At 36.5% G+C, this 26,897-nt stretch overlaps 1 protein-coding gene across 3 annotated transcripts in view; it reads right to left on the bottom strand.

Moving 5' to 3' along the window:
• The window catches only part of KDM6A (lysine demethylase 6A), a 208,927-nt gene that overhangs the window by 132,141 nt on the left and 49,889 nt on the right, over positions 1 to 26,897 (bottom strand). For all 3 annotated transcript variants that reach the window (XM_082865264.1, XM_082865266.1, XM_082865265.1), the window contains exon 3: positions 4,254 to 4,362. In XM_082865264.1, the coding sequence (XP_082721390.1) occupies positions 4,254 to 4,362 (109 nt within the window). The remainder of the gene's footprint in view (positions 1 to 4,253; positions 4,363 to 26,897) is intronic.

The following is a 26,897-nucleotide window of genomic DNA, read 5'->3' as shown; positions in this document are numbered from 1 at the left end:
TGCATTTTCTAATTCTAGGCCACAAGTAGATTGAACAAAATCAATTATGCCCAAATTGTGATGAGAGGGAGTGGAGGCACAGTGATTTGTTTATATCAGTAAATACGTTTAAATAAAGTTATATAGAGAAAGAGGGTACAATGACTACAAATGCAATGAAACACATGAATGATCACCTTAACTGTATCAGCTTTCAGAAAGATACATCATATTCATTCTATGTATATTACATGCCAGTTTATGTCAGTATTCTGGATTTTCATTTCATTTTACTATTTCAACACAAAGGAAATTTGTATCATATATACTATGCAAACTACCCCAATGACTATCTGAAAGAATTTTTAAACAAAGAGCAGATTCTTACAAGAATCACAACCTTTAGTTCCAACAACCATGACAATAAAGAGATGAACCATGCAAGGATCCAAAAAAAGGCAATTTTTGGAGAAGCCAAACTCAAGATCTATTATTGGAAAACATGCACTTTATGTCCTTATACTATATATATCCTAGGATGGAGTGTTGTCATTCCACCCAAAAAACATAGAAAGAGAGAAAGACAAAAAGAGCTCACCAACTCTGACTTAAGACTTCTCCACATAAGCAACTCTTAGCATGTAACTTGCCCTAGCCATTTATAATTACTGAGGAACTAAAACAACCAAAACCTACTTTGCCCAAAAGTGATAGACAATGCAACAAATGACCAATTACTTGAAGGAAGGAGGAAAGGGAGAAAGATCTATCATCAGGTGGAATTTCAGGGAAAACTTCCAGCTCACCACAAACCATGAAGAAACTATCTGTAAAAGTGTCAAGGTTTTCATACTAATATCAGGAATGATTAATTATTGTATCTCCTTCAACTAATTTTTTTACTTCTGGAATTTTTACTATCTGCACCCCAAGTCTCTTACCTCAGAGTTTCTATCTTTTTATAATTTTGCTGTGTACTGAGGTATTTTACTACCGGATTTTCTAAGCAATCAACTTAACTTAATGACGATTCTCTCCTATAATCTGCCATACATATTCACAAATATTTACACATAATTTCTATTAATTAAACTGCTCCTGAGACCCATCACATATATTCACAAGAATATACACTTGTCCTTCAGCCCGGGGTTCTCTGTCTCTCAGGTTGTTCTTCAACTCAAAGAAGAGAAATCACAGTACCATCTCCATGGCTTAAGGCAGTCTGTCTGACAGCCCCATCAGCTGTTTGGTTCAGCTGAGGTTGACAGGTTAGCCGTGGGGGTAGGAGTGGAAAGGAGGTATAGACACTATAAGGAACCACTCAAATCCCACTTCAAGGAAGGACTGTTGGCAGTCTTGCGTACAAGAGAGCCTCTAGCAGTGAGTTGTCTTAAGCTGAGGAGAGCAACCCTGCCTGAGGTCACACTCCTTCCCATGTCCAGTATGGAATGAATGGAGTATAAAGGCCTGGTCATCTTGGCCCAACCAGTGATAGCCATTCTAGCTCCGCGGCTCCCCATGGAGTTGGCCAAGGCTGTCACAGCTTAACTTCTCCCTCTGTCCAATCCTGGTTCCATTTCCCACCTTCCACAGTGCTGATCCTAAAGGTACTCCTTACTAAACATCTTGTATGCTAAACTCACTGCAGAGGAATCCAACCAACAACAGGCTAAGTGCAATAAGCCTCCAGCCTCCATTTTCCCGCAATCCTCTAACCCATTACTTTTTCAGGACAAATTCCTAGAAGCCTAATAACCAAATCAAGTGATGGAAAATTTTTTAAATTCTTCATACATATTACCAACCAGAAAGACTAAAAAATGTTTTATAAGGTCTTTTTATCTTCTTCTTCAAATTCCTCTGAAATGAAAAGGTAATTTTTAATTAATAAATCCATAACAGTAAAGACAATGAAAGTATACTATCTGTAGATCAGAAATTTTTAGAAATTCATATAAGACAGGAAGTAGATGAGATCAGAATAAGAAATAAGGGCAGAAAAACCACAGTCCAAAATGTACACAAAATATTTTCTAGCATTTTCTACTCCAAAAGTAGAAGCAGTTTTTCATAAGGAACCCCAAACTCTGAAAATTTCACGCACAAGAGGACTCAGGACAGTATTTAAAGAACTGTCCTCAGAATAAACAGGGCCAGTAAATCCCCCACATACATACATCTGAGCAGTCTACTCACATGTTCACTGAATAGTTTATGTTTATTTCCCAGTAAGTTATGGTTTGTAATCTGTTCTCTAAAAATAAACATCTATTTGTTTGGGGCTAGAGGTTCTCATCTTGTACTGGTTCCAAAGAAAAAAGGAGAAAGTAGCCTGAGGTAACAAATGTCTCCATAAATTGGTGATGATGGTGATGATGTGTGGAAGGGGCTACTAGAGACTGGCTCTAGTCTGGGACTTCTGGGAAGACAGTGAAGAGAATGGATAGAAAGATTTCAATAATTAGTATTTTTAAAGGATTTTTTTTAAGTGGGAATGTGGTCAATAAAGCCTCAAGGATGAATTCAAACAACTCTCGTCTAGGAAATAAGAAGCCATCAGCTTGAAATACTAAAATATACTGAAATACAAATGTATACCTCTGCATTCATTCTCTCCTTCCTCTTCTTCCTATTACAAATTATCAATGGCCAGTTCATCTACACAACAGCAAACGGGTCGCAGAGCACACCTTTTCAAGGACTTAAATCCTTGGGTTACCCTTCTCTTCTCCCATCTTTCTAGATTACTCCTACAAGCTAGTTTGCCAGCACTGTCTAGTTGCCACATGCCCCCACCACACCTTCCAAAAAAGAAAACACCTCCAAAACAAATATCCCTGGATTCTTCATTACCTTCACAGCCAAACATTTTATAAATGGAAAATGTAGCTAAATTCATAGACTAATAAAGTTTTAAAAGCTTTTTTTTTATTTATTTGTTTGTTTGTTTATTTATTTATTTATTTTAAATGACCACTAAGCAATAAGGACATACAGCCACATATGCAAACCTAATTTTCAAGTCTGGGTCTCTGTTTATATGCTCTAAAACTAGTGCGCTCTCCAAATAAAAGGTGCAGCAATGAAAAATCAGATTGCACAGAACTCTGTATTATTTCTTTTGTATAATTCTTTCCTTTAAATAAGTTACTGTTTTAATTAAAATATCTAATAGATTGTTAAATAATTATCAATACCTATTACCCTGAAGTCACTTTGCTAAGTATTAACCAGTTTCACACAGGAATCCCAAAACCCCTGAGCAGCTACCACATCCTCCCCTCGTTTTACAGATTACAGATAGAAGCTCAGGGATGTTTATAATCTGTTAAAAAGTAATGCAGCTGAACCACAGAGATGAGCTGGGGAATAAGCCTAATTTCAAACCCCACAGCATACCTGTCTCAAAGTAAAATTGTACTTTCATTAGGAAAGTATTCACTTGACCTAACATAATTAAACACGAACAATCCTTCGCTCTAGCCCTGAACAACCTTTCAGTTGTTCAGCCCACCTAAATACATTTGTGGAAAACAAGCATAAGTCCATCCACTCCACATTAAAATGTTTACTATCATCAAAAGGTTAAAATGTTATTGATTATAAGAATATAGTTTTTCTTTGCCTTTGGTATTGAGGGGTGTGGTGTTTGGGGGGTGCTTTTAACTTCCTAAGTGAGTAATGGCCTGGGTCAGCCGCTTGGTACCATAAAAAGGACACATCTTGGGGGGCTACCTTCAATAATTTAACTCACTTATTTCCGATAGGAAAAGCTTTTCAAATGAATAAAAAAAATGCTTTATCCAACGCTCAAGCTCATGTGTGATCATCTCTCTATGTTACTTACCTTTACAATAACATGGCTACAGATCAGGTTTTCATTCAAATATTTTCTAGCTAAAATCGAAGTTAAAGGATAAAGAAGAGAAATGCTGAGTTTGTGTTGCTTTTCCAAAGTGTCCATCAATGGCTCACTTTCTACTATAGTTGAGCCTTTAAAAAGCAGGAATTTTTCACAAGGCAGAACAAAACGGTAGTACACATGTAGGTGGTTATCAGTTTAGCAGAATGGTCAACTTACTGCTGATTTACATGGAGTCATGTGAACTTTTCCCATTTCCATCTACTCCACTTTTCTCATTGTTTTTAGGATGTTCATAAGCTTATAATTTCTTAGAAGTAAAAATGGTAATACTTCCGATAGAGTACAATTACAGTTATTTTGAATACATATATAAATCAAACAGTAATTAACAAGGGGAAAAAATTACCTTTTGGATAATCTTCCAATAAGAGGTTGAAGTGACCTAATTGACAAAAGAAATCAGACTCCACTTTTCCTTCAGCTTTTAAGATTAGAGATTCGTAGCAGCGAACAGCCTAGAAATAAAAAATACAAACATTTTAAAAAAAGACAAAACCCTAAAATACATTTCCTTCCTGAGATAATGCATATAATCCTCCATTCAATCACCCAAGAAATCAATATATTTTACTTCTACCTCAGATATAGTCAATGCAGTATTCTTCTAAAATACCTATTTATTAAAAGAACCACTAATTATGGCATAAGTGCTTTTCCTACTTATAAAATGGAAATACTTGCCAAATAAGATAATGTAGGAACACTCTGATAACTTTATTCATTAGCTGTAAATCTAAATTTTTACTGTGGTCCATGTTGACATAAACAAATATATTAATCTTTTCCACAAATGGTAAGAACTTTATTGAATCACATGAGAATTCACAGAATCTCCAGAGTAATGATAACTACCATTTATACTGAAGAGCTACTTTTTACCATCACCTCTACCCACTTAAACTACCATAAACTGTCTTTCAATTATCTTCTTATGATACACGTCATACCCACCAACTCTAACTCTATTCCTAATTTTACCCCCATTCCAATACATGCATATGCACTCACTCTGTTTGTTCCCTGAAGAAAAAAAATAACAGTATTTTAAGGATATCATTCTTTTTTTGTAATCCAGAAGAGTGCAGAGGGAAAATAATGAATGATGGAAAGAACAGGATTCTGGAGTCTGACAAATTCCAGTCATCATTAGCTACAGGAGATCCTGGGGAACTTATCGTCTCTGATTCTCAATTTTAATAACACTCAAAGGGCTGATTAAAGGATTAAAACTAGAAAACTTCTCTAAGGGTTTATCACAGTGCTTAGCACTCCATAGGTACTTAATAATTGTTTCTCTACCTTCTACTTAGGTTAAGATAAAAAGCTCCAACTCTTCCAGGATTGTTTCAAGCACCCCAATAATTTTGTCAAAATTTCCCTAACAATCTACACTACAATGTTGTTATGTGTTATTGTGTGCTGGAGTCACTGAAGAAAAAAATGTGTATGATTTCTCAAATGTCTGAGTACACTCTCAGGTTTGGTGTCCACAAAAAAAGTTTCCATTATCAAAAAATCCTTTCACCACCGCTTCAAGAGCTTTTGATGGGATAAGAAAGTGTGATGTGGAGCATGGTACCCACTTAAAATGCCTTGATTTTTCCTCTCCTGTAAAATATAAAGCCTTTGATGAAGAGTTTCAAAATTTTAAATTTACCTATCCAAAGTACATACATAAATACTTATCAAGTTTGGAGAAGCCATCCTAAACAAGGCGAATTTTGGGATGATTTTACCATCCTTAAAGTCTAACATTTATTAAAAGGGACTGTCTTCCGTTCTTATTCCACTCTTAGCTATCTAAATGTACATATATACCAAATCACAATCACTGAAAACTTATCATTCTGCTTCCTTATAATTAAAAGAGCCTGAATGCTACACTGACATCTCAGAAATTACTATAATTTGGAAATTTCAAGATCTTCTTTATTTAAGTCATACATAATCCTATCTGGCAGATGGTTAGAGTACAAAAATATAATTTATTTCAGTGCTTTTTAATATCAGTGAAATTCATAAAATTATTGGGCTACAGTATGACAATTATTAATTTTTACACTAAATAAAATGACTTTTTAAAGCTAATAATGGCATTGCAAATGAAGCTAGTTATTGTCTTAGTTTTTTAAACTCTTAAGTTAGATATTTAGAAACTTTTGCTACTCCTCTCTGATAATTTCTCATGGCTGATTAGCACTAAATTTACCAGCAAATATAGTTTCATGGTGAAAAAGATTTCAAGATACAAACACGAATAAATTTTCTTTAATAATCTAAGTAAAAAGATGGCAACATCCTATACTTCCTCTTATCACCAAACATTGATGCCACTACCATGATCATCTATTACCTATCTTCCATATTCCATTAAAAAAAGGAACACATCTAAAGTGAGTACTATACACAACTCTGATCACCACGAAACACAACACCAGGCAAAAATCAGAATGGACACTCAGACTCAATCAACAGATTCATAGTAATTTCCAACAAAGCCAGCACGTACCTAAACCTACCAACTATGTTAGTGGTCAAAAATGACGCTGACAGAGCCAAATACCAAACAAAATGAAGATGAGCAAAAAGGCAGAATAAACGTTCCAAGCACCTTGAGTCACCATTTCATGGTGAAACTTCATGAATTTATTTGAAGTGTTTGAGGTAAGCACTGATATTAGATACAGGCAAATACTAACAATTTTTTAAAAGCATTTAAAGGAAAATAAATAAATGGGGCAATTTTCCAATACTACTAACTCATAAAATAAGCTAGAATGAAACAGTGTTTTTATAGTAATGAGTTTCATTAAAAGGCTAGTTTTAAACATAGACGATATGTAGTTAGTTTAGATTTAGAACAAAGTTCAGGCAAACTTCTATAAAGCAAAACTATTTCTTGCTAAAAGGATTACTTTTTTTTTTAACATCTTTATTGGAGTATAATTGCTTTACATGGTGTTAGTTTCTGCTGTATAACAAAGTGAATCAGCTATACATAAACATATATCCCTTTACCTCCTCCCTCTTGCGTCTCCCTCCCACCCTCTCTATCCCACTCCTCTGGGTGGACACAAAGCACCGAGCTGATCTACCTGTGCCATGTGGCTGCTTCCCACTAGCTATCTATTTTACATTTGGAAGTGTATATGTGTCCATGCCACTCTCTCACTTCAACCCAGCTTACCCCCTTCCCCTTCCCCACATCCTCAAGTCCATTCTCTAGGTCTGCATCTTTATTCCTGTCCTGCCCATAGGTTCTTCAGAACCTTCTTTTTTTTTTTTTAAGATTCCATATATATGTGTTAGCATACGGTATTTGTTTTTCTCTTTCTGACTTACTTCACTCTGTATGACCGTCTCTAGGTCCATCCACCTCACTCCAAATAACTCAATTTCCTTTCTTTTTATGGCTGAGTAATATTCCATTGTATATATGTGCCACATCTTCTTTATCCATTCATCTGTTGATGGACACTTAGGTTGCTTCCATGTTCTGGCTATTGTAAATAGAGCTGCAATAAACATTGTGGTACATGACTTTTTTTTTAATTTTTTAATTTATTTTTGGCTGTGTTGGGTCTTCGTTGCTGCACACAGGCTTTCTCTAGTTGCGGCAAGCAGGGGCTACTCTTCGACGCAGTGCGCAGGCTTCTCATTGCGGCGGCTTCTCTTGTTGTGGATCACGGGCTCTAGGCGCACGGGCTTCAGTAGTTGTAGTTGTGGCGCATGGGCTTAGCTGCTCCGTGGCATGTGGGATCTTCCGGGACCAGGGATCGAACCAGTGTCCCCTGCATTGGCAGGCAGATTCTTATCCACTGCGCCACCAGGGAAGTCCTACATGACTCTTTTTGAATTATGGTTTTCTCAGGGTATATGCCCCGTAGTGGGAATTGCTAGGTCATATGGCAGTTCCATTTTTAGTTTTTTAAGGAACCTCCATACTGTTCTCCATAGTGGCTGTATCAATTTAACATTCTAAAAGGGTTACTTTTATATTCTTGCTTTTTTTTTTTCATTTTAAATGTGCACAAATAAAATCATCCCCATATAGGATAAGTATGGTTTTGTACACATATGCAGAGAAAAACAACTAGAATATAAAACAAATGATAAAAATAGAAAGTCTATAGTCCAGCCATACGGAAACTTTTTATTTTGTTCATTTTACAGTTTTTCATAATTAAACTTAAAAATTATTATGCTTTCCTCCAGGATTCATACTACCTTTAGTGTAAGGATAGTCAGAAATGTGAATGAAAATCATTTGTACTAGATGATCATCATTCAACAGAGCACGTTCTGCAATGACAAAAATGTTCTGTAATCTGTGCTGCCCAATATACTAGACATATGTGGCTATTGAGCACTTGAAACATAGCTAGTGCAAGACAACTGAATTTTTAAATTGTTTCATTAAATTTGTGTTTGAATTTATATAGACATATGGCAAATGAACAGTGTAGACTAGGTAATTTTTAAAGCTTAAAAACAATGAATATTCAACCCATATGCTAAATATTAAGAAAGCAAAATTTCTTATTTTTATAAATGAAAAACCTATAAAAATAATGGTATATCTTGCACTGGGGATGAGCAACACCTTCCACAAACATCACTTTAAATCCTATAGTTGTTTATAGTTAGTGGCTTACACATCTATAATCATTACCACCTACTTCCAAAAAAAAAACATTGAGACGGGAAATAAACAGTTTATCATTAAATACTAGAATCAAAGGAGAGTAAAGGTTCTCCCAGCTACATAGAGAGACTGGATGTCTTCCTCCCATTACAGTGCCATTTTCCACAATGTTCAATATAATTTGTGCTCAGTAGCTGCTTTGTTTTTATTATTTGAAAAAACAGTTATCTCAGAATAGTAATATTATCATTACCCGCTATTTCTAAACCTTGACAGATTACCGCTCATAAACACAGATATGTAAATAATTTGGTTTTTTTATGTTAAGCATTAAAGTCTTTTATGATAAACTTGGTCAATCCCTAGCTAAAATATGAGTTGTTACTATTTTAGAATTGCTAAGTATAGGCAACATCTAAACAAATGTGGGTTTTTTTCCAATTTGAAAGATTAGCTGAAGTAGTTGGGTGACATACAAATGGTAGAGAAAACTAATGTAGATTTAAATACCCCAAATGGTTTCCTTTTTTTCTCTTTCTTTCTTTGTAATGCCTGCCATGAATGTCCAAAGCCAGAATCTCAACACAGTCCTAGTTTGGTGGCTCCCATTCTGAAGCCCTTCCTCGTCTATCAGGTTCCCGATGCTTACTGCCTCCCTCACCTGTAAGCTCCGTCAGGGGAAGGGCTATATCCCAACCCATGATCACACGATAGGGGCTTAATATACATTTCTTGAATTAATGAAGCAATGTCATGTTATTATTTTAGATTCTCGAATAACCCTCTCTTCTTTGTCCTAAACTTCCACTTCTTAGGAGCTGCAAGTCAGGATGCTAAGGATTAATCTTATTCGTTACTTAAACTCATTTCCATTAAGATATAAATCACTGGTATTTTAAATGAACCAAACTTTTAGGTTGAATATAATCAAAGCAAGCATGCAGTCCTGCCCATAATTCCTAAAAACAGCCACAGACATAAAAGATGGTTTAGCAGCTGACTACTTACAAAAGATTAGGGATTGAAGCAGACTACAGGTCAACATGTCATCCATGAAATAGGGCTACTAAAAATGTATTCACGGTCCAAATTAATGAAGCATATTACACAAATCAACACCAATAATCAGCTCACCAAGGTCTGCTCTGACCAGATCTCCAAAATTATCTTTAGTTCTGAGTGCCACATTTTAACAGGTGGTAACATAAAAAAGGTTACATGTTTGGTGAAAGATGGAAAAACTATAATGTGAAAATGATTTTAACTGGGTTTAGTTGAGGAGAATCATCAGGGATGCTTTAGCTTTACTCAAATAGTTAAGAAGCTGTCACTTAGGAGAGATTAATTGCACTTTGGGTAGTTCCAGACATCAGACCAATGAATGGGTATAACTGGTATACAAACCAGTTTAATTCAGTGCAATCAGAAAGGAGAAAAACTTAAATATGCCAAAAATTAAATGGGCCATCTTTCTTTGGCTCATATCAAAGAATTAAAGCATAAACTACTAAGGTATCTTAGTGGGGGGTAAAAAGGAGAGTTCTTACTTTGGATACAATTCTGAGCTGCATTTTTTAAAGATTCCTTGAGCTTCTCGGATATAAGCACACAATGTGTAATATTATATATAATACATAACCACACACAAACACACGTGTATATGTGAATGCATATCTCCTGACTTGATTCCATTACATTTTATTCACTTTGAATTTCCAGAATTTCTAAATAAACATACTATCTTGACCTCCTCCCTCAAAACCATAAAAATGTCTGCATCATTAAAGCTGATATCCTTCCCAGAAATATGCCTAAATCAGAATTCTTCCCCTTTCCAGGCACTCGCAATGCCTTTGCCTGTTTTTAAAATACCTTAGGAATCTGAAAGGGTTGAAAGTACCTGAGTCTAAACCATTTTTTGAAATTTCAACACGCCATTTTTTTAATGAAGGGTTACACACTTAAAATGATAATTATTGATTCTTAATGACATCCATTCCTGAACTTATATATCAGACTTCCTGTTCTTCTCTTTTTAATTTCATTTACTATTTTTGAAAAGTTAAACTTTACACATCACCAATTCTAAAGGGTATGTAGTGAAGTCTCTCTCCCAATCCTAAGCCCAGCCACCCAGTCCCCTTTCCCAGATGCAACAAAAGTAAAAAATTCTTACTATATTCAAGATTATTTTGTGCAGATTCAAGCACATATATTTTTCCCACCTTAGTACTAATATTTACATATTTATATAAACACTTTTCTGTAACTTGCTTCAGATTATAGGAGTCCCTGATATCCCTTCTCCTCTTCTTCTCTGTTCATAGAACCCCTAAATTTAATTAGACATATGCTGACACAGAATAAATACTGGGATCCCCAGCCATCCTTGTGGGTGTGGCCTGGTGATTAAGTTCTGGCCAATGGGATATAAGGAAAGGACATGCTCTGCTTCAACCCCTCCTCCCCCTAGCTGAAAATCAGCCAGATGGTAGAAGTCACAAGCTGGGGATGGAGAGTAGGAAAACAGAGCCCAAGTTCCTGGAACAGTAGAGTTCCAGAGCAGCCCAGAACTGATTGCCTCTGAGAATTCTTATTAAGAAATAAATGAGTATGCAGCCCTCTTTCCTCATTTAAGTCAAACAAAGAAACAAAAAAGCAGCCTAATGAAATAATCATTAATACATACCAACAGGATAAAGGGAAATTTTTAAAAATCTAATTAACTGTCACCCATACGTAACATTTTAGAGAAGATACAAGAACTTATACATCTGTTACTCTACCCTATCTCCCTCACTCCACTTTTCAACTAATATACATCTTTTGCATCACAACAAAGTCAGTTAACAAAATTTAAGCATATCAGCATGGATCCTGGATTTCTCAGCCTCTCTGGACTCTGCATTCAGTGGATATGCTGGATGCTAACGAGTAAATCAGCATTATTCAAGAAATTAGCACCTTAAGTACCATTCTTTGCAAATAAACTATTGAAATGCTTTGCTACTGCAAAACATTCTCACAGAACAACACTACTGAAATCAAAGTAGATAATTTCATAATTCAAGTGCTGACAGCTAATATCTGAGCTCTTGATGCGTACCAGGCACTATTCTAAGCACTTCACATATACTTATTCATTTAATCCTCACAATTACTCTATGAGATAGGGAGACCCTACTTCACAGATAAGAAAACTGAGGCATGTAAATCCTGTGTTCGAGGTCACAGAGCTACTAACTAGCAGGGGTGGCTTCAAACAGTATGGCTGCAGAGCCTCTGAGCAGCAAGGTGTGCAACTCAGGCCATGCCTAGGGACTTAAAGTCATTTGCAAGAAAGAAGACCTCCATAAGCAGCTCTTCCTCTTAAGCTCCAACACACAGCTCCTTCCACAACTCTACCTCTACACCAAACACAAAAGCAACACATAAGGCCGCCAGTTCCTGTTCCCACCATCCCACAAGGAAGATTTAGCCTAAGTTCTTTACCATGTTTTCTCATCTTGTTTTATTTTAAATCATATAAAAAGCAATCATCATTATCCCCTCCCCCCCAAAAAGACACACACATTAAAAAAAAATCAACAGCAAAACAAAACAAAAAATCAAATTCCCATATTCAAAAGCCACCTGTGGCAGAAAAACACTACCGCCCATATATATAAATGATAATATACCAGTTCAAACAAAATGTGGTGTATTATCTGGAAAATGTTAAATGGTTTCACCCTATTTCTTTGTATCTTCTGAATCTCCTTAGTTCACCTAGTGTTATTATTTTCTCTCTTTAGTATAACTGGCACAGAATGCCAAATACAGCTGCAACAAAGCAAACTAGGCTGTACTGTCTCAACCATCAGCAAGTTGCTAGTTTACTACTAACTCTAAAACCTTTATTGCTGATGCATGCAGCCAAATGAACTAGTGAATCCTATCTACACATGCACGTATACACGCCCAGGACCAACATGAAATTTTTATTTTATTGATTGATTTTTGGCCATGGCATGCGGCTTGCAGGATATCTTAGTTCCCCAACCAAGGATCGAGCCCATGCCCCCTGCAGTGGAAGCTCAGAGTCCTAACCACTGGACCGCCAGGGAATTCCCCCAACATGAAATTTTTAAAAAGCTGTTGTGTCAAAACAGCCAAGTTATTTTCCAAATATTTTTTCTGTATCATGCTAAATGTCACAATGCGCAGTTATACTAAAGTACATTATTTATAAACATGTGAATTAAGTCTTGGATAACCTTTAAAAGAATGTACATTTCAAATTTGGAGGCAAGGAGAGTATGAGATAAAATTTCAGCAGAATGACCTCTGTGAATAAAGCCCAGAATAATCCTGTGATTTCCCATATAAAGCAGTAGGCTTTACTTCCCATCTTTTTTCCTTCATTTGCTTGCTACTCCAGTCTTTTATTTGTCTAGAGGTAGACAATCTTACAAGCAATCATTCTCCCCATCACTTCAGCTGTACACATTTAATTCAGAGTTCCCAAAATACACAGAAAGAAAGCCATCTATCAATACAACAAGATTATGTAGACCAAATCTTGATCAAGTTTGTAAAATATTATTATGCCTGCTATAACATGGATGCTTGCTTTAATATCTTTATCAGCAAATTATGCATTCATTTGCCTTAAACACATTTCTAAACTGATAAATGCACAAAAAAGGAGTAAGCACTTCACTGTGGGGGGAGGGGAGAGCGGGACATCACATTTATGACCATGAGCTCCATGAAAATAATCTACTTTGAATTCTACAACTTCTAATGCATAGTAGGCAATTAGAATTTATTTATTAAATAAATGAATGATCCTAAAACTAGGAAAACTGCAACACAGTAAAGGCCTCTCCCCAAAGGTAGTGCTTTTTAAAAAAAGTTTTAATCGATCTGAATATACTCTTCCAGACTTTTCTCTATGCAGAGTCGGCCCTCCATACCCATGGATACAGAACTTGCTGATGTAAGGGCCAACTGTACTATGCCATTTTATATAAAGGAATTGAGCATCTGTGGATTTTGGTATCCGTAGGGGTCCTGGAACCAATCCCCCTTGGATATCGAGAGGCGACTATATAAACAAATAGTACAAATCTTTGTATGCAGTTTATAAACTATTTCCTTCATTCTATATATCATTAACTGCTTACCGTATCAAAGTATACAGATCTACATCAAAATAACATCTGCAAATCATTTTAATAATGGTTAAACCATAATTAGTTTCTACTGAAGAGTATCTGGTTGTTAACCAAGTTTTTACTATTACTATTACCCAATGAACATAATTTGGCCAATTTATATTTCTTCAAGGTAACTTCCTCACAGTTGAATGGGAGGCACAATTTAAGCTTTTGACAGTCCCACTAGCAAAAATGAACCAATATAATGTTCCACCAGCAGTGATCTTTTTCAGTTCTTTAATTACTTTTTTCCAAATATTTATTGGCTAAAGTTACTACTTCTTCCATGAATTATCAACCTGTTAATTGACTGTACCTTAAGTGCCTTCAATAGTTTCTCCCAGTAATTAGTACAAACTATCATCCTTCCATGTGTGCCATAAAATGAAAAGAATTAGGAAGTACTCCCTCTTCAGGCAACCTGGACAACCACTCTGCTGAAAACTAAAAATGTTAGACAAAACATGGTGGCAAGATGGTGGTAGTGGGACTTACACAAGGTTCTTACTATGAACTTGACCAAATGAGAAAGTTAGGAAGACTGGGCTGAGGAAGGGGGAGACTTAAAAGAGGCAGAGGTAGAGAGAGTAGTGAAGCAACTTTTTGCACTGAGGACATTTTGAAAGTCTGTGTAAACCTGAGTGATGGGTTTAGAGGTCTCATTTAGGGATAGAACACAAAGCCTAGGGGCTACCCAAGAAGAGCAGTCAAATAAGACACCCCTCCGCATAACACTGAGACATCAATGGGCTAGACCTTCAACCTCAATGTAACTAAAAATATGATAATAAAACAATTTTTTAAATTTTATTTTAAAACTGGTCTTGAAGGACAAGGAAAATTGCTTGTCCCATAATGGCAATGATTGGAGAAGAAAATCTCCTGAGTATTTGTAACCAAAAGTCTGAATTCACTTGACCTGGGTAAAACAAACTGCAGGCAAGAATTTATTATTAGTCCTCAACTAATAGCAATCCAAAGTAAAGGCCAAACTGAAGCATACTACTATCACATTCGTGGCCTAAAAGAATTTCTACAGCTCCAAGGAAAATAAATTCTTCATATTCAGAAAGTCACTACATATAGAGAGGGGGAAAAAAAGCCGAGCAAAGGAGATGATCAATATGTAGATATGTTAAAATGAATATTGTTTAATGCAATTAATCACAATAAATATAAATGGAATAAGTATGCTAGGTAAGAAAAATGGCTATCAATAGATTTTTAAGTCCAGATTTATACAATTTACTAGACACATCTAAAATATAAAAAAAGATTTAGAAATACTACACAAGTATAACCAAAAGAAAGTTGGCACGGTACCAGTTACCATGAATTACAATAAAGATTCAGAAATAAAGAGAACTGGTGCATTAATACAAATATTTAGTAACCGAATAAGGAGCTCAGAAACACACCTTCATATGTATGGAAACGTGCACAAAAATGGGCAAACTATAACCTAACCAAATAAAGGTGGCGAGCCAATATGTTATTTCTAACGGGAAAAAGAAGGAAAAAAAGCAAACACTAGACTCTTACATCTACACATACAAAAACCTATTTCAAATGGATTAAAGACCTAAATAAAAGGCAAAATTTAAGAAGAAAAGCATAGCAAAATGTTTTGGACAAAAGGATAGGGTAGGAATTCTTTAAAAATAGACCAAAAAAATGCAAGTCATGGGGGGAAAAGGTTAATTCAACTACATCAATGTTTGGGACTTCAGGTTTATCAAAACAGAACAAATCTGACAAATATAAAGGCAAGTCACAAACTGGGAAAATATACCTTCAGCACAAATAGTAACAAACTGTTCATATTTAGAATACACAAAACTCCAAAGAATCAGTAAGAAAAAACACTCAATGTAAAAATAATACTGAGGGAAACTTGACCTGCCACCATGATCCACAAAATTAAAGAATGAGCAATAAAACAAAACACAACTGGGATTCCCTGGTGGCACAGTGGTTGAGAATCTGCCTGCCAATGCCGGGGACACAGGTTCGAGCCCTGGTCTGGGAAGATCCCACATGCCGTGGAGCAACTAGGCCCGTGAGCCACAACTACTGAGCCTGCGCGTCTGGAGCCTGTGCTCCGCAACAAGAGAGGCCGCGATAGTGAGAGGCCCGCGCACCGCGATGAAGAGTGGCCCCCGCTTGCCACAACTGGAGAAAGCCCTCGCACAGAAACGAAGACCCAACACAGCCATAAATAAATAAAAACCACAACCAAATTATTTGCTGATTAATAAAGATCAAGGGGCAAACAGGTACGTTACCCACTCCTTAGGTAAGTCATAAGGGCTTATGTCTACTAAACCACTAGAAGATAACCCTGCTCTATCCTATAAGTATAAATTTTTCCAATGACTCGAAAGGCTTTTTGACTCAGGAATTGAAAGAGTAAAACTAATAAAAGGTTAAGCAAATTCAAGTATTTTCCATAATTAGTGGCTCTTTTAACAATCTGCTCCACTAAAAAGTTCATCTGAAAAACCAATCCTGAAAGAATATTTTACCAAAAAATCTGAATTTAAAAGAAAGCTGTCTTAACACTAAATACTCACTTAAAATAGTTTCATATAAAATATGAACTGTCCAAAATACTATTTCAATTTAGTTTAAGTCTCTAATAAGCTCATATTCAAATTTCTATTTTAAATCAGTGAAATAAATACCATCCCACTTATCTCGGGAGAAACCTAAAATCTAGCTTCTCCACACAAGACACACACTTGAATTACTGGAATGACACACTTCTTGACATCTCAATCTTCCATTCTATACAGAATTTTGATATTTAATTTCTTAAGTCTTTGAATTTCTGCTTCCCACCAAGATGCAGTGAAACAGACCAAATTTATTCCTGAATGACATGACTAAAAAACCAGAGATGGGGCTTCCCTGGTGGCGCAGTGGTTGAGAGTCCGCCTGCCGATGCAGGGGACACGGGTTCGTGCCCCGGTCTGGGAAGATCCCACATGCCGCGGAGCGGCTGGGCCCGTGAGCCATGGCCGCTGAGCCTGGGCGTCTGGAGCCTGTGCTCCGCAACGGGAGAGGCCACAACAGTGAGAGGCCCGCGTACCGCAAAAAAAAAAAAAAAAAAAAAAAAAACAGAAACTGTATGAAACAAAGGTTTTCACACACTGAATATCAGAGAACACATGGCAATAATCCTTGAGAAGGGAAAACAAAGGATGTGAGCCCTATAATTATCCCAAGCGTACTGCTTTTCAGGCTGCAGTACAGCTATGGGAAATTTTCTTGCCCAAATCAATGTAAGCTAGAATAAAGTGGAACAACATCTTTATAGTTACTGAAAGGAAAATAAATGTGTCAACCTACAATTCTATACTCAGTATAAATATCTTTCAAAAAAAGAAGATGAAAGTACACTTCTTCAGATATACAAAAGCTGAAAGAATTTAACACCAGCAGACCTACCTATAGTCTAAGAAATGTCTTCTTTTAATTCTCAGGTGGAAGTAAAATTATACCAGAAATAAACCTTTACACAGAATGCAGAATGAAGACCACCAGAAATGATAGCTGCACAAGTAACTATAAAAGACATTTTTCTTACTTTTTTAAACGTCTCCTTAAAACACAACTGACCCCAAAATCTACTGGGGGGATAAAAAACACTCCTAGAAGTGATAAGTGAGTTCAACAAGGTCACGGGACACAAGAGCAACATACAGAAAATAAATTGTATTTCTATACACTAACAATGAATAATTGGAAACAAAATTTTTAAAATACCATTTATAATAGCTCCAGAAACATGATAATATGTAGGTATAATTCTAACAAGTATGGGCAGCAGAATTTGTATGCTGAAAACTACAAAATACTGACCAAAAAAACTCAAATAAGGCCCAAATAAGCGCAGAGAGATACCATGTTCATGAACTGGATGATTCAGTAAGATGAGAACTAAAATCCTAGCAGTATTTTTTGTAGATACAGATGGGCTGATCATAAAATTCATACATAAAAGTAAAGAAACTAGAATAACCAAAACAATTTTGGAAAAGAACAAAGTTGGAAGACTCACATGACCCAATTTTAAGAGCTACTATAAAGCTACAGAAATCAATTAACACCACAACATACCACTACATACCTATTTAAATGGCTATTTCCCCCAACTTTATTGAGATATAATTAACATACAACATTGTGTGAGTTTAAGGTATACAACATGATATAGGTATACACCGTGAAATGATTACCACAATAAGATTAGGTAGCATATCCATCACCTCACGTAGTCACTTTTTTTTTCCTTTGGTGGTAATATTTAAGATCTACTCTCCAAGCAACTTTCAAGTATACAATACAGTATTATTAACTGTACTGCTACACATTAGTTCTCATCTTATAACTGGAAGTTTGTACCTTTTGACCAACAACCCCCCCGGCAAACACCAATTTACACTCTGCTTCTGAATTTTGACTTTTTTAGATTCCACATATAGTGAGATCATACAGTGTTTGTCCTTCTCTGCCTGACTTTATTCACTTAGCATAATGCCCTCAAAGTTCATGAATTTTTTTTGAGATAAAGTTGCTGTACAGTATTACATGTTACAGGTGTACAGCACAGTGATTCACAACTTTTATAGGTTATACTCCATTTATAGTTATCATAAAATATTGGTTAAATTCCCTATGTTGTACAAAATATCCTTGAAGCGTATTTATTTAAAGTTCATGAAAATTTTAAAGTGTGACAATACCATGTGTTAATGAGGATGCAGAACAACTGGTAAAAATGTAAAATGGTACAGTCACTCTAGAACACAGTTCGACAATTAAGTATGAAGTTAAACATACATTTATCACAGGACCCAATGATCCCACTCCTAGGTGTTTACCCTAGAGAAGTAAAAACTTATGTTCATACCAAAACCTGTACACAATGTTTATAGTGGCTTTATTCATTATCAATGAAAATGAAACAATTACAATATTCTTCAACAGGTAAATGGATAAACTGTGGTACATCTACACAATATTTAGCCATATAAAAGAATGAACTATTGATATAGCATCGATGAACCTCAAAGGTTTTATGCTGAGTAAAAGAAGCCAGTCTCAAAAGACCACATAGTGTATATACTTGTCAAAATGCACCAAACACTTAACACAACATTGTAAATCAACTATACTTCAATAAAACATTTTTTAAAACTCATCAAACACCTAAAACAGGTGAAATTAAATATATGTAAATTATACCTCAACAAAGTTTATTTTTAGAAAGAAGCCGTTTAAAGTGAAAAACAGTAACAATGTACGGTGGGGTTTGTAACACGTAGAAGTAAAATGTATGACAATACTACAAGAGACCAGGATGGGAGAAATGAAGTATATCCTTGTAAGGTCAACACTATGCATGATACAGTATAACCTGAAGGTAGGCTGTGATAAGCTAAAGTTAAAATTTTAAGAATTGCTTGAACTGATAAGTGTAATATCTAAGGTCAATAAACAAAGTCACTTGTATTCCTATATACCAGCAATGTTGGAATTTGGGGGAAAAAACTTAATACCATTTACAATAGCACCCTCCCCAATGAAGTACTTAAGATATAAATCTAACAAAATATGTATAGGATCTGTGTATGGAAAACAACAAAATGCTGATGAAAGAAATCAAAGAATATCTAAATAATCGGAGAGAAATACCATGTTCACAAAATAGAAAACATTAACGTATCAATTCTCCCTAATTTTACATATAGATTCAACGCAATCCCAATCAAAATCCCAGCAAGTTTTGTATATACCAACAAGCTGATCTAAAAATTATATGGAAAGAAAAGGAATTAGAAAAGCCAAAACAATGCTGAAAAAGAACAAGTCAGCGGGTTCATATTACACAATTTCAAGACAATATAGTAAGCAACAATAATCAGGACAGTGTGGTACTGAGGAAAGAACAAACGGAGATCAATGGAACAACATAGAAAACTGAGAAACAGATGCATACAAATATAGGCAACTGTTTTTGACAAGATACAAAGGTAATTCAATAGAAAAAGGATTGTCTTTTCAACAAAAGGTGGTGGAAAAACTGGAAGCCCAGTTGTAAAACAACAACAAAACCTCAACACATACTTAATGAGGTGAAATACAGACATTTTCAGACATATGAATACAGCAGACCCACATGAAGAAAACAAAAATGATCTCAAAAGCAATGTCAGAGATTCAGAAAGAAATGACAAGCAAAGAAAATGTTAAGCATGTGGGTGACAACCTTAACAATGTTTTGTATTTAAAACATGTTCAGAATTAATATATACAACAATGGAATGAAGGAGGGGAGGGTGTTAAAGGCTCTAAGAATCTTGCATTGCCCAAGAAAAGAGAAAATGTATCGGCTAGGCTTTAATAAGTTAAAAATGCATGCTGTAACCCCTAAGGCAGCTATTCTCAAAGTGTGGTTCACAGACAACTGGGAGTCTCCTAAACACTTTAGGGAGGTCTGCTAATGCAAAATTATTTTCATTATAATACTAAGATGTTATTTCTTTTTTTTAACTCTATTAACACTTATACTGATGATGCAAAAGTAATGGTGAGTAAAACTGCTGGCACCTTAGCAGAAGTCAAGGCAGAGGCACCAAAGGCACCAAACTGAACTAGAAATCACATATTCTTCACCACCAAGCACTTATAGGGTTTTTTTTAACGCCAGTTTCATGTAAGAATATCTTTGATGAAGCAGTAAAAATCATTTCATTAAATGTCAACCCTTGACCACACATTGTTTTAATAATCTTTGTGGCAAAATGGGAACTTCGTTTAAAGCATTCTACTCCATACTGAAGTACAATGGCTATATTGAGGTTAAGTACATGTGTGACTGTTTAAGTTGTAAACTGAACTTGCCTGTTTTTTCATGGAACCCTATTTTTTACTCAAAAGAATGACTGACAAACTATGTTTATTCGGACTTAGGTACTGGAAGACATTTTCTCAAAAATGAATGAAATGAGTCTGTCATTTCAAGAAAACTAACAGTAATTTGTTGCCAATGATCAAACTTGAGATTTCAAACAAAAATCAGCATCTTGGAAAACTACCTCCACGGTGAGCTTGACAGCTTCCCAAAACTCAAAAGGCTTTTCTGATGAGATTGGTGGTAATATTAATGAATACAATTTTTTGATATTGTGTAATAAAATGTGTTGATATTTGTAATAACTGGAAGTGCTCTCCTTTTCCTTCTTTCATGCTCACTGAACTGCCCCAAACCAAAATGTTACCACTTGTGTTTCTCCAATCCATTAACAACATGTCCTCCCTACTATTCAGGGGCTACAGTGTCATTTCGTTATCTATAAACTCTGAAACAAATCTTACAATTCAAGACAGACAGACAGAAGGAAGGAGAGGGAAGGAGGGAGGGAGGCAGAATGACAAAAACAAAGGGAGGGAGGGAGAGAACGGACAAACTCAGTATATCATCATCAACTCACTGCTACTCCCAAAGCCTATGGCGGTATCAATAAATCATGAAAGGTTATGACACAACAATATATAGTAATCACTTATGGTATATTCTAAGTAATATCTTACTATGAGTAAAAAGTCAACCAAACCCTTCCTCCTCTAGGGACAAATCTGACCTTGGGTTAACTAGTTCTTTTATTTTTAAAACCTGATAAAGGTGGAATGTCAATTGTGTTACTAGCAACACTGATTATGGTAACAGTTACCGGATTGATGAAATAAACCTAGAGTGAGAGTACTGAAAATGAACTATGAATATCTGGTAGGATGCCACAGCTTTGGGAATCCCTCAGTATAGGGCCTCCTTTAACTGGGCATGTCTCTACAGAAACTGCAGGAGCAGTATGCCCATAAAATTTAGAAAAGATACTGGTTCCTATTTGGGATGGGGGTGTGGATGTGTGTCGTATGTGTGTGGTATGATGTGTTTGTTTTCTAAACCAGGTGTGGTGGACTGAACAAAAGATGACCTTATATGGCAAAAGATGTGAAAGGAGCTGATTCTCCACTAGAGCCTCCAGAGTGTTGCCCTGCCCCTGCCAACCTTGATCTCAGGCTTCTGGCCTCCACAACTGTCAGAGAATAAATTTCTGTTGTCCTAAACCACCCAATTTGTGGTAATCTGTCACATCAGCCACAGGAAACTAATATACTAGAGTAGCTTTGCACCCACCTATGTGAGTCTCATTCTCTCACACCAGAGCTGTCACTTCATGAGCCAAAAACTAACCCCTGGACAGAACTGCAAGGATTCCCACGGAAGAGGAATGCCTGTCACTGCTCTGTTGACATGCTGTTTCCTGTCTGATATCCTTCTGTGTCAATGTGACATCAAGTGTGACCTAATCAGGTCTTACTTGTCTGAATGACTTTTGAGCCTAAGGCTCCACAGTGGGCCCTGTAAGTTACTAATGGTATTTATAGTGCCAAAGTATCTAAATGCTTTACCCTTTTTAATGCCATCAGAGCTAAGTATGGTGGATAAAAGTGTGGGCTCTAGAATCTGAGTGGGTAGGTTTTGAATTTTAGCTTTGTATTGTGTGGCCTTAGGCAAGTCAATAATCTCTCTATGCTCTGAAAAATAGGAATATTTTATAGCAACATAGGATTTACTATAAGCACTAAGTAAATACCACAATTTAAGATTTCAAGCAAAAACTAGAATTTTGGAAAACATATATACCACCACTGTGAACTTTATGAATCATAATTCATAATTTGCATCTTTGTCACAAACCATCTGTTTCATTAAGATTTTAAAGTTAATTACTGTTTGGCTGTACATCATATTCTGTTTGTAACTAACTGTGGTTCTATCCCTTTCTCATTCCTGATGTTTTATATTTCTGCTCTCTTTTGCCCTCTCCCTAGGCTTTACTAGAGGTACATGTGTTTTGTTCTTTCAAAAACTAACTGCTGGATTCTTTATGAACACATTTTAAATGCTGTACCACAAATTACTTAAAATAAGGTGTGTGTGTGTGTACGTGATATTCAATACGTAACACTGCCCTCTTGCGTGCCATTATGTTTTACTAAGTGAAAGAGATGTCTTTCCAGGATTGTGCAGTACCAGAAAATGCCAAGTAAGTATTATGTACACTATAACGCAGGGGGGAAAGGTCAAGAACTACTCACCTATACAAGGGGGGGAAAGGTCAAGAACTACTCGCCTAGAAAATGCAAGGCCTTCCATTATACAGTGCCACCAAGCATCCTTACCAAATCCTTGCTCTCCACTGCCCCCCAATAGTTCCCTAGATAGATCACATTTTCTTAGCTCGGTGCATTGTGACAAAGATTCTTTCCTTGTGCAAACTCTACTCAGGCTGCTCTGAGCTCTTTTTCAACTAGGCCTCAACATTTGGACTTCCATGTTTGTCTCTGCACTGTCCAATATTAGCAAGAATCCTGCTAAATTGGTTTAGCCAGAATCCCCATCTTCTGTCATCCCCCAGGTGATGTCTGATCACCCTGGACTGCCTTCAGCAACTGACTCCCACCCTGTTCCTTGGCTATACATCCCCATTTAACCATGTTGTATTCAGTTGAATCCAATCTTTCTCCCCCACTGCAGGGTCCCTATACCTATAGCAGTAGTCCACCTTGAATAAAGCCTTCCTTACCATCTTTAACAAGTGTCATGAATAATTTCTTCCTCAACGTTTGGTTTATAAGGTCTACTATGCCAAAATGATTCTTTTTTTCTTGAGTCATCTGTATAGGACCTATTCTCTTCTAGAATTCTATCATACACAAAATCAGTTGTTCCATGTCACCTCCCCCTCCCTTAACATGTCTGCCTCTATCACTTCTTTCTCTAGCTGGGACTAATTCTCATTCAAATATCTATCCCCAAGTCACATGGCAGGGTCATCATTCTAAACCATCAGAGATTCCCATAACTGGCTTAGGCTACCTACTAGTAATTTCACCAAACAGACACATGTAAGAATGGGAAGAAACTAATTTTTTTTTCTATGAAAGTAACATCAAATAATGAAAAGCTTGAGCCAAAACCAGACCTGAAAGACACAAATTTTCAGACAGACCAAGGCCATCACCATGATTTTTTAGAACACAATCCTAAAAGTTGTGGGTAAAAGAATGAGAAGTTTAAAAAAGAAAATCTGGATTACATACAAAATGGATCATCCTAAACAGAAAGTTACAAAGGAAAGAAAGAATTATTTCAAAATTCAAGGAAAGTTATTTCCAAAATAATATTCTATACCAGACAAACTCCCAATCAAGAAGGCAGAAGAACAGAGAAAAATGAGTCATCTAAGAAACAAATACAACACAAGAGTGAAGACCCACTTCTTCCAAAGATGATGAAAAGCCAAATAATAAAGAAAGAGAGAGGACACTAGGAAAGCTATAGGAAAGGAAATTATCCAAAACTGACAGATTATACAATGTACTTGAGAAACAGAGGAAAGAGACTTCCCTGGTGGCGCAGTAGTTAAGAATCCGCCTGCCAATGCAGGGGACACGGGTTTGATCCCTGGTCCAGAAAGATCCCACATGCCGCGGAGCAACAAAGCCCATGCGCCACAACTACTGTGCCTGCACTCTAGAGCCCACGAGCCACAACTACTGCACCCTCCTGCCGCAACTACTGAAGCCCACGCACCTAGAGCCCGTCCTCTGCAACAAGAGAAGCCACCGCAACGAGAATTCCACGCACCACAACGAAGAGTAGCCTCCGCTCACTGCAACTAGAGAAAGTCCACGCGCAGCAACGAAGACCCAACGCAGCCAAAAAATAAATAATACAATGTATTAAAACTTGTCAATAATAAAATGATAAAAAGCAATTAATATCAGAAAAACTTTTTTAAAGTAAATATATGTAATATATTTCTTGGCTTGCTACTAGAAATACCAATAATAAGGTAAATGTGACATGGAAGCAACCCAAGTGCCCATCAACAGACGACTAATTAAGAAGATGTGCTGTGTTGGGCTTCCCTGGTGGCGCAGTGGTTGAGAGTCCACCTGTCGATGCAGGGGACACGGGTTCGTGCCCCGGTCCGGGAAGATCGCACATGCCGTGGAGCGGCTGGGTCCGTGAGCCATGGCCGCTGAGCCTGCGCTCCGCAACGGGAGAGACCACAACAGTGAGAGGCCCGCGTACCACAAAAAAAAAAAAGAAGAAGAAGAAGAAGATGTGGTGTGTATATATAATGGAATATTACTCAGCCATAAAAAAGAATGAAATAATGCCATTTGCAGCAACATGAATGGACCTAGAGAATATTATGCTTGGTGAAATAAATCAGAGAAAAGACAAATACTATATAATATCACTTATATGTGGAATCTTAAAAATAATACAAATGAATGTACATACAAAACAGAAATAGAGTCACAGACATAGAAAATAAACTTATGGTTATCAAAGGGGGGAGGGAGGGGGGGAACAAATTAGGGGTATGGGACTAACAGATACAAACTACTATACATAAAATAGATAAGCAATGAGTATTTACTGTATAGCACAAGAGAATTATACCCAGTATCTTATAATAACCTATAATGGAATATAATCTGCAAAAAAAATGAATCACTGAGCTGTACACCTGAAACTAACACAATACTGTAACTCTACTATACTTCAATTTTTAAAATAATAATAATAAGGTAAATTTATTAATTTAAACCAAGGCTGTTATAAAGGAAGGACAGAAAAAAGAAAAGATGGTTTTTTTTAAATCAACTTTATCCTCCATACTAGAAAGTCAACAGAATGTAAGTGAGGGGAGGGGGTAGGGGATGACACAGAAACAACAGTTATAAGCATATTATTTAGAAATATGGAGGCAAATACCAAAAGTAACAACTAAGACTTATTGAAGGTGGTATACTATAAGAACAGTGGGGTACTGCTGTTTTCTACTACACACCTTATAGAACCAATTGAGAGTTGTTTTTTAACTGTGTACCTATGCTTTCTTAAATAAAAAAATAATAAAATACATGGATAAGACGTGAATAAGGGGCTTTAGAATACTTATAATTAAACAGGGGAGGGAAGCTATGGAACTAAACGACATAAGTAGGTAGAAAAAGAAAGGCCAGCTAAAGAGGAAAATCAGGAAACCTTGGTGTGTCAAAATAACTGAAAGAAGATAAAAGCTTTGAGTACAAGAACAGTCTATTGTGCAGAATGTTGCTAAAAAGGTCAGGTAAGATATAAGTAAAATATAAGCAACTTGCCACGTACCTAAATGTCATCAGGACACACGTAGCAATAGCAAAAGGCTGCCTAGAGCAATCAGGACACTGGTAGTCTAGCTAAAACGGCACTGATCTAAAAGATACCATCAGGGACTTCCCTGGTGGTGCAGTGGCTGGGAATCCGCGTGCCAATGCAGGGGACATGGTTCAAACCCTGGTTCAGGAAGATCCCACATGCCGCGGAGAAACTAAGCCCATGCACCACAACTACTGAGCCTGCGCTCTAGAGCCCGCGAGCCACAACTACTGAGCCCTCGTGCCACAACTACTGAAGCCCGTGGCCTAGAGCCCATGCTCTGCGGCAACAGAAGCCACCGCAATGAGAAGCTCGTGCACTGCAACGAAGAGTAGCCCCTGCTCACCACGACTAGAGAAAGCCCGTGTGCAGCAACAAAGACCCAACGCGGCCATAAGTAAATAAATAAATAAATTTTAAAAATAAATAAAAGATGATATCAGGATATGCAGGCAAGCTCCTCAGTTAGGATCCAGCAGATAGGCAAGCATCCATTTCTTGGTTCCAAAGTATTAGAGTAAAAAAATAACACTGGATAAACGCTTATCTTAATACAGAGGTAGCTTATTCTCTATTCTGTTTTATACAGCCTATGGGTATTTGACAGTATTGAAATTCTCATAGCTGGAAAAAGGACAGACCCAAGAAGCAGATTCTGACTCAGGAGAAGACTAATGACTCTCTCCATCTCCCACACTTGGATTCCTTTTCATCAACCCAACATTAGCTTTAGATGTTTTGTAGCTGAGACAACTGGGTAACATTAAATCACTGTGTGGAAAAAATATTTTAAACATCCCCCCCACCAACTAAAAGAACCCCAAATAAGATTAATATTTACTAGGATTTTCA

The sequence above is a fragment of the Leucopleurus acutus genome (genome assembly GCF_964270905.1).
Source record: "Leucopleurus acutus genome assembly, chromosome: X".
NCBI lineage: Eukaryota > Metazoa > Chordata > Mammalia > Artiodactyla > Delphinidae > Leucopleurus > Leucopleurus acutus.
This window is presented reverse-complemented; position numbering and strand designations above follow the sequence as displayed.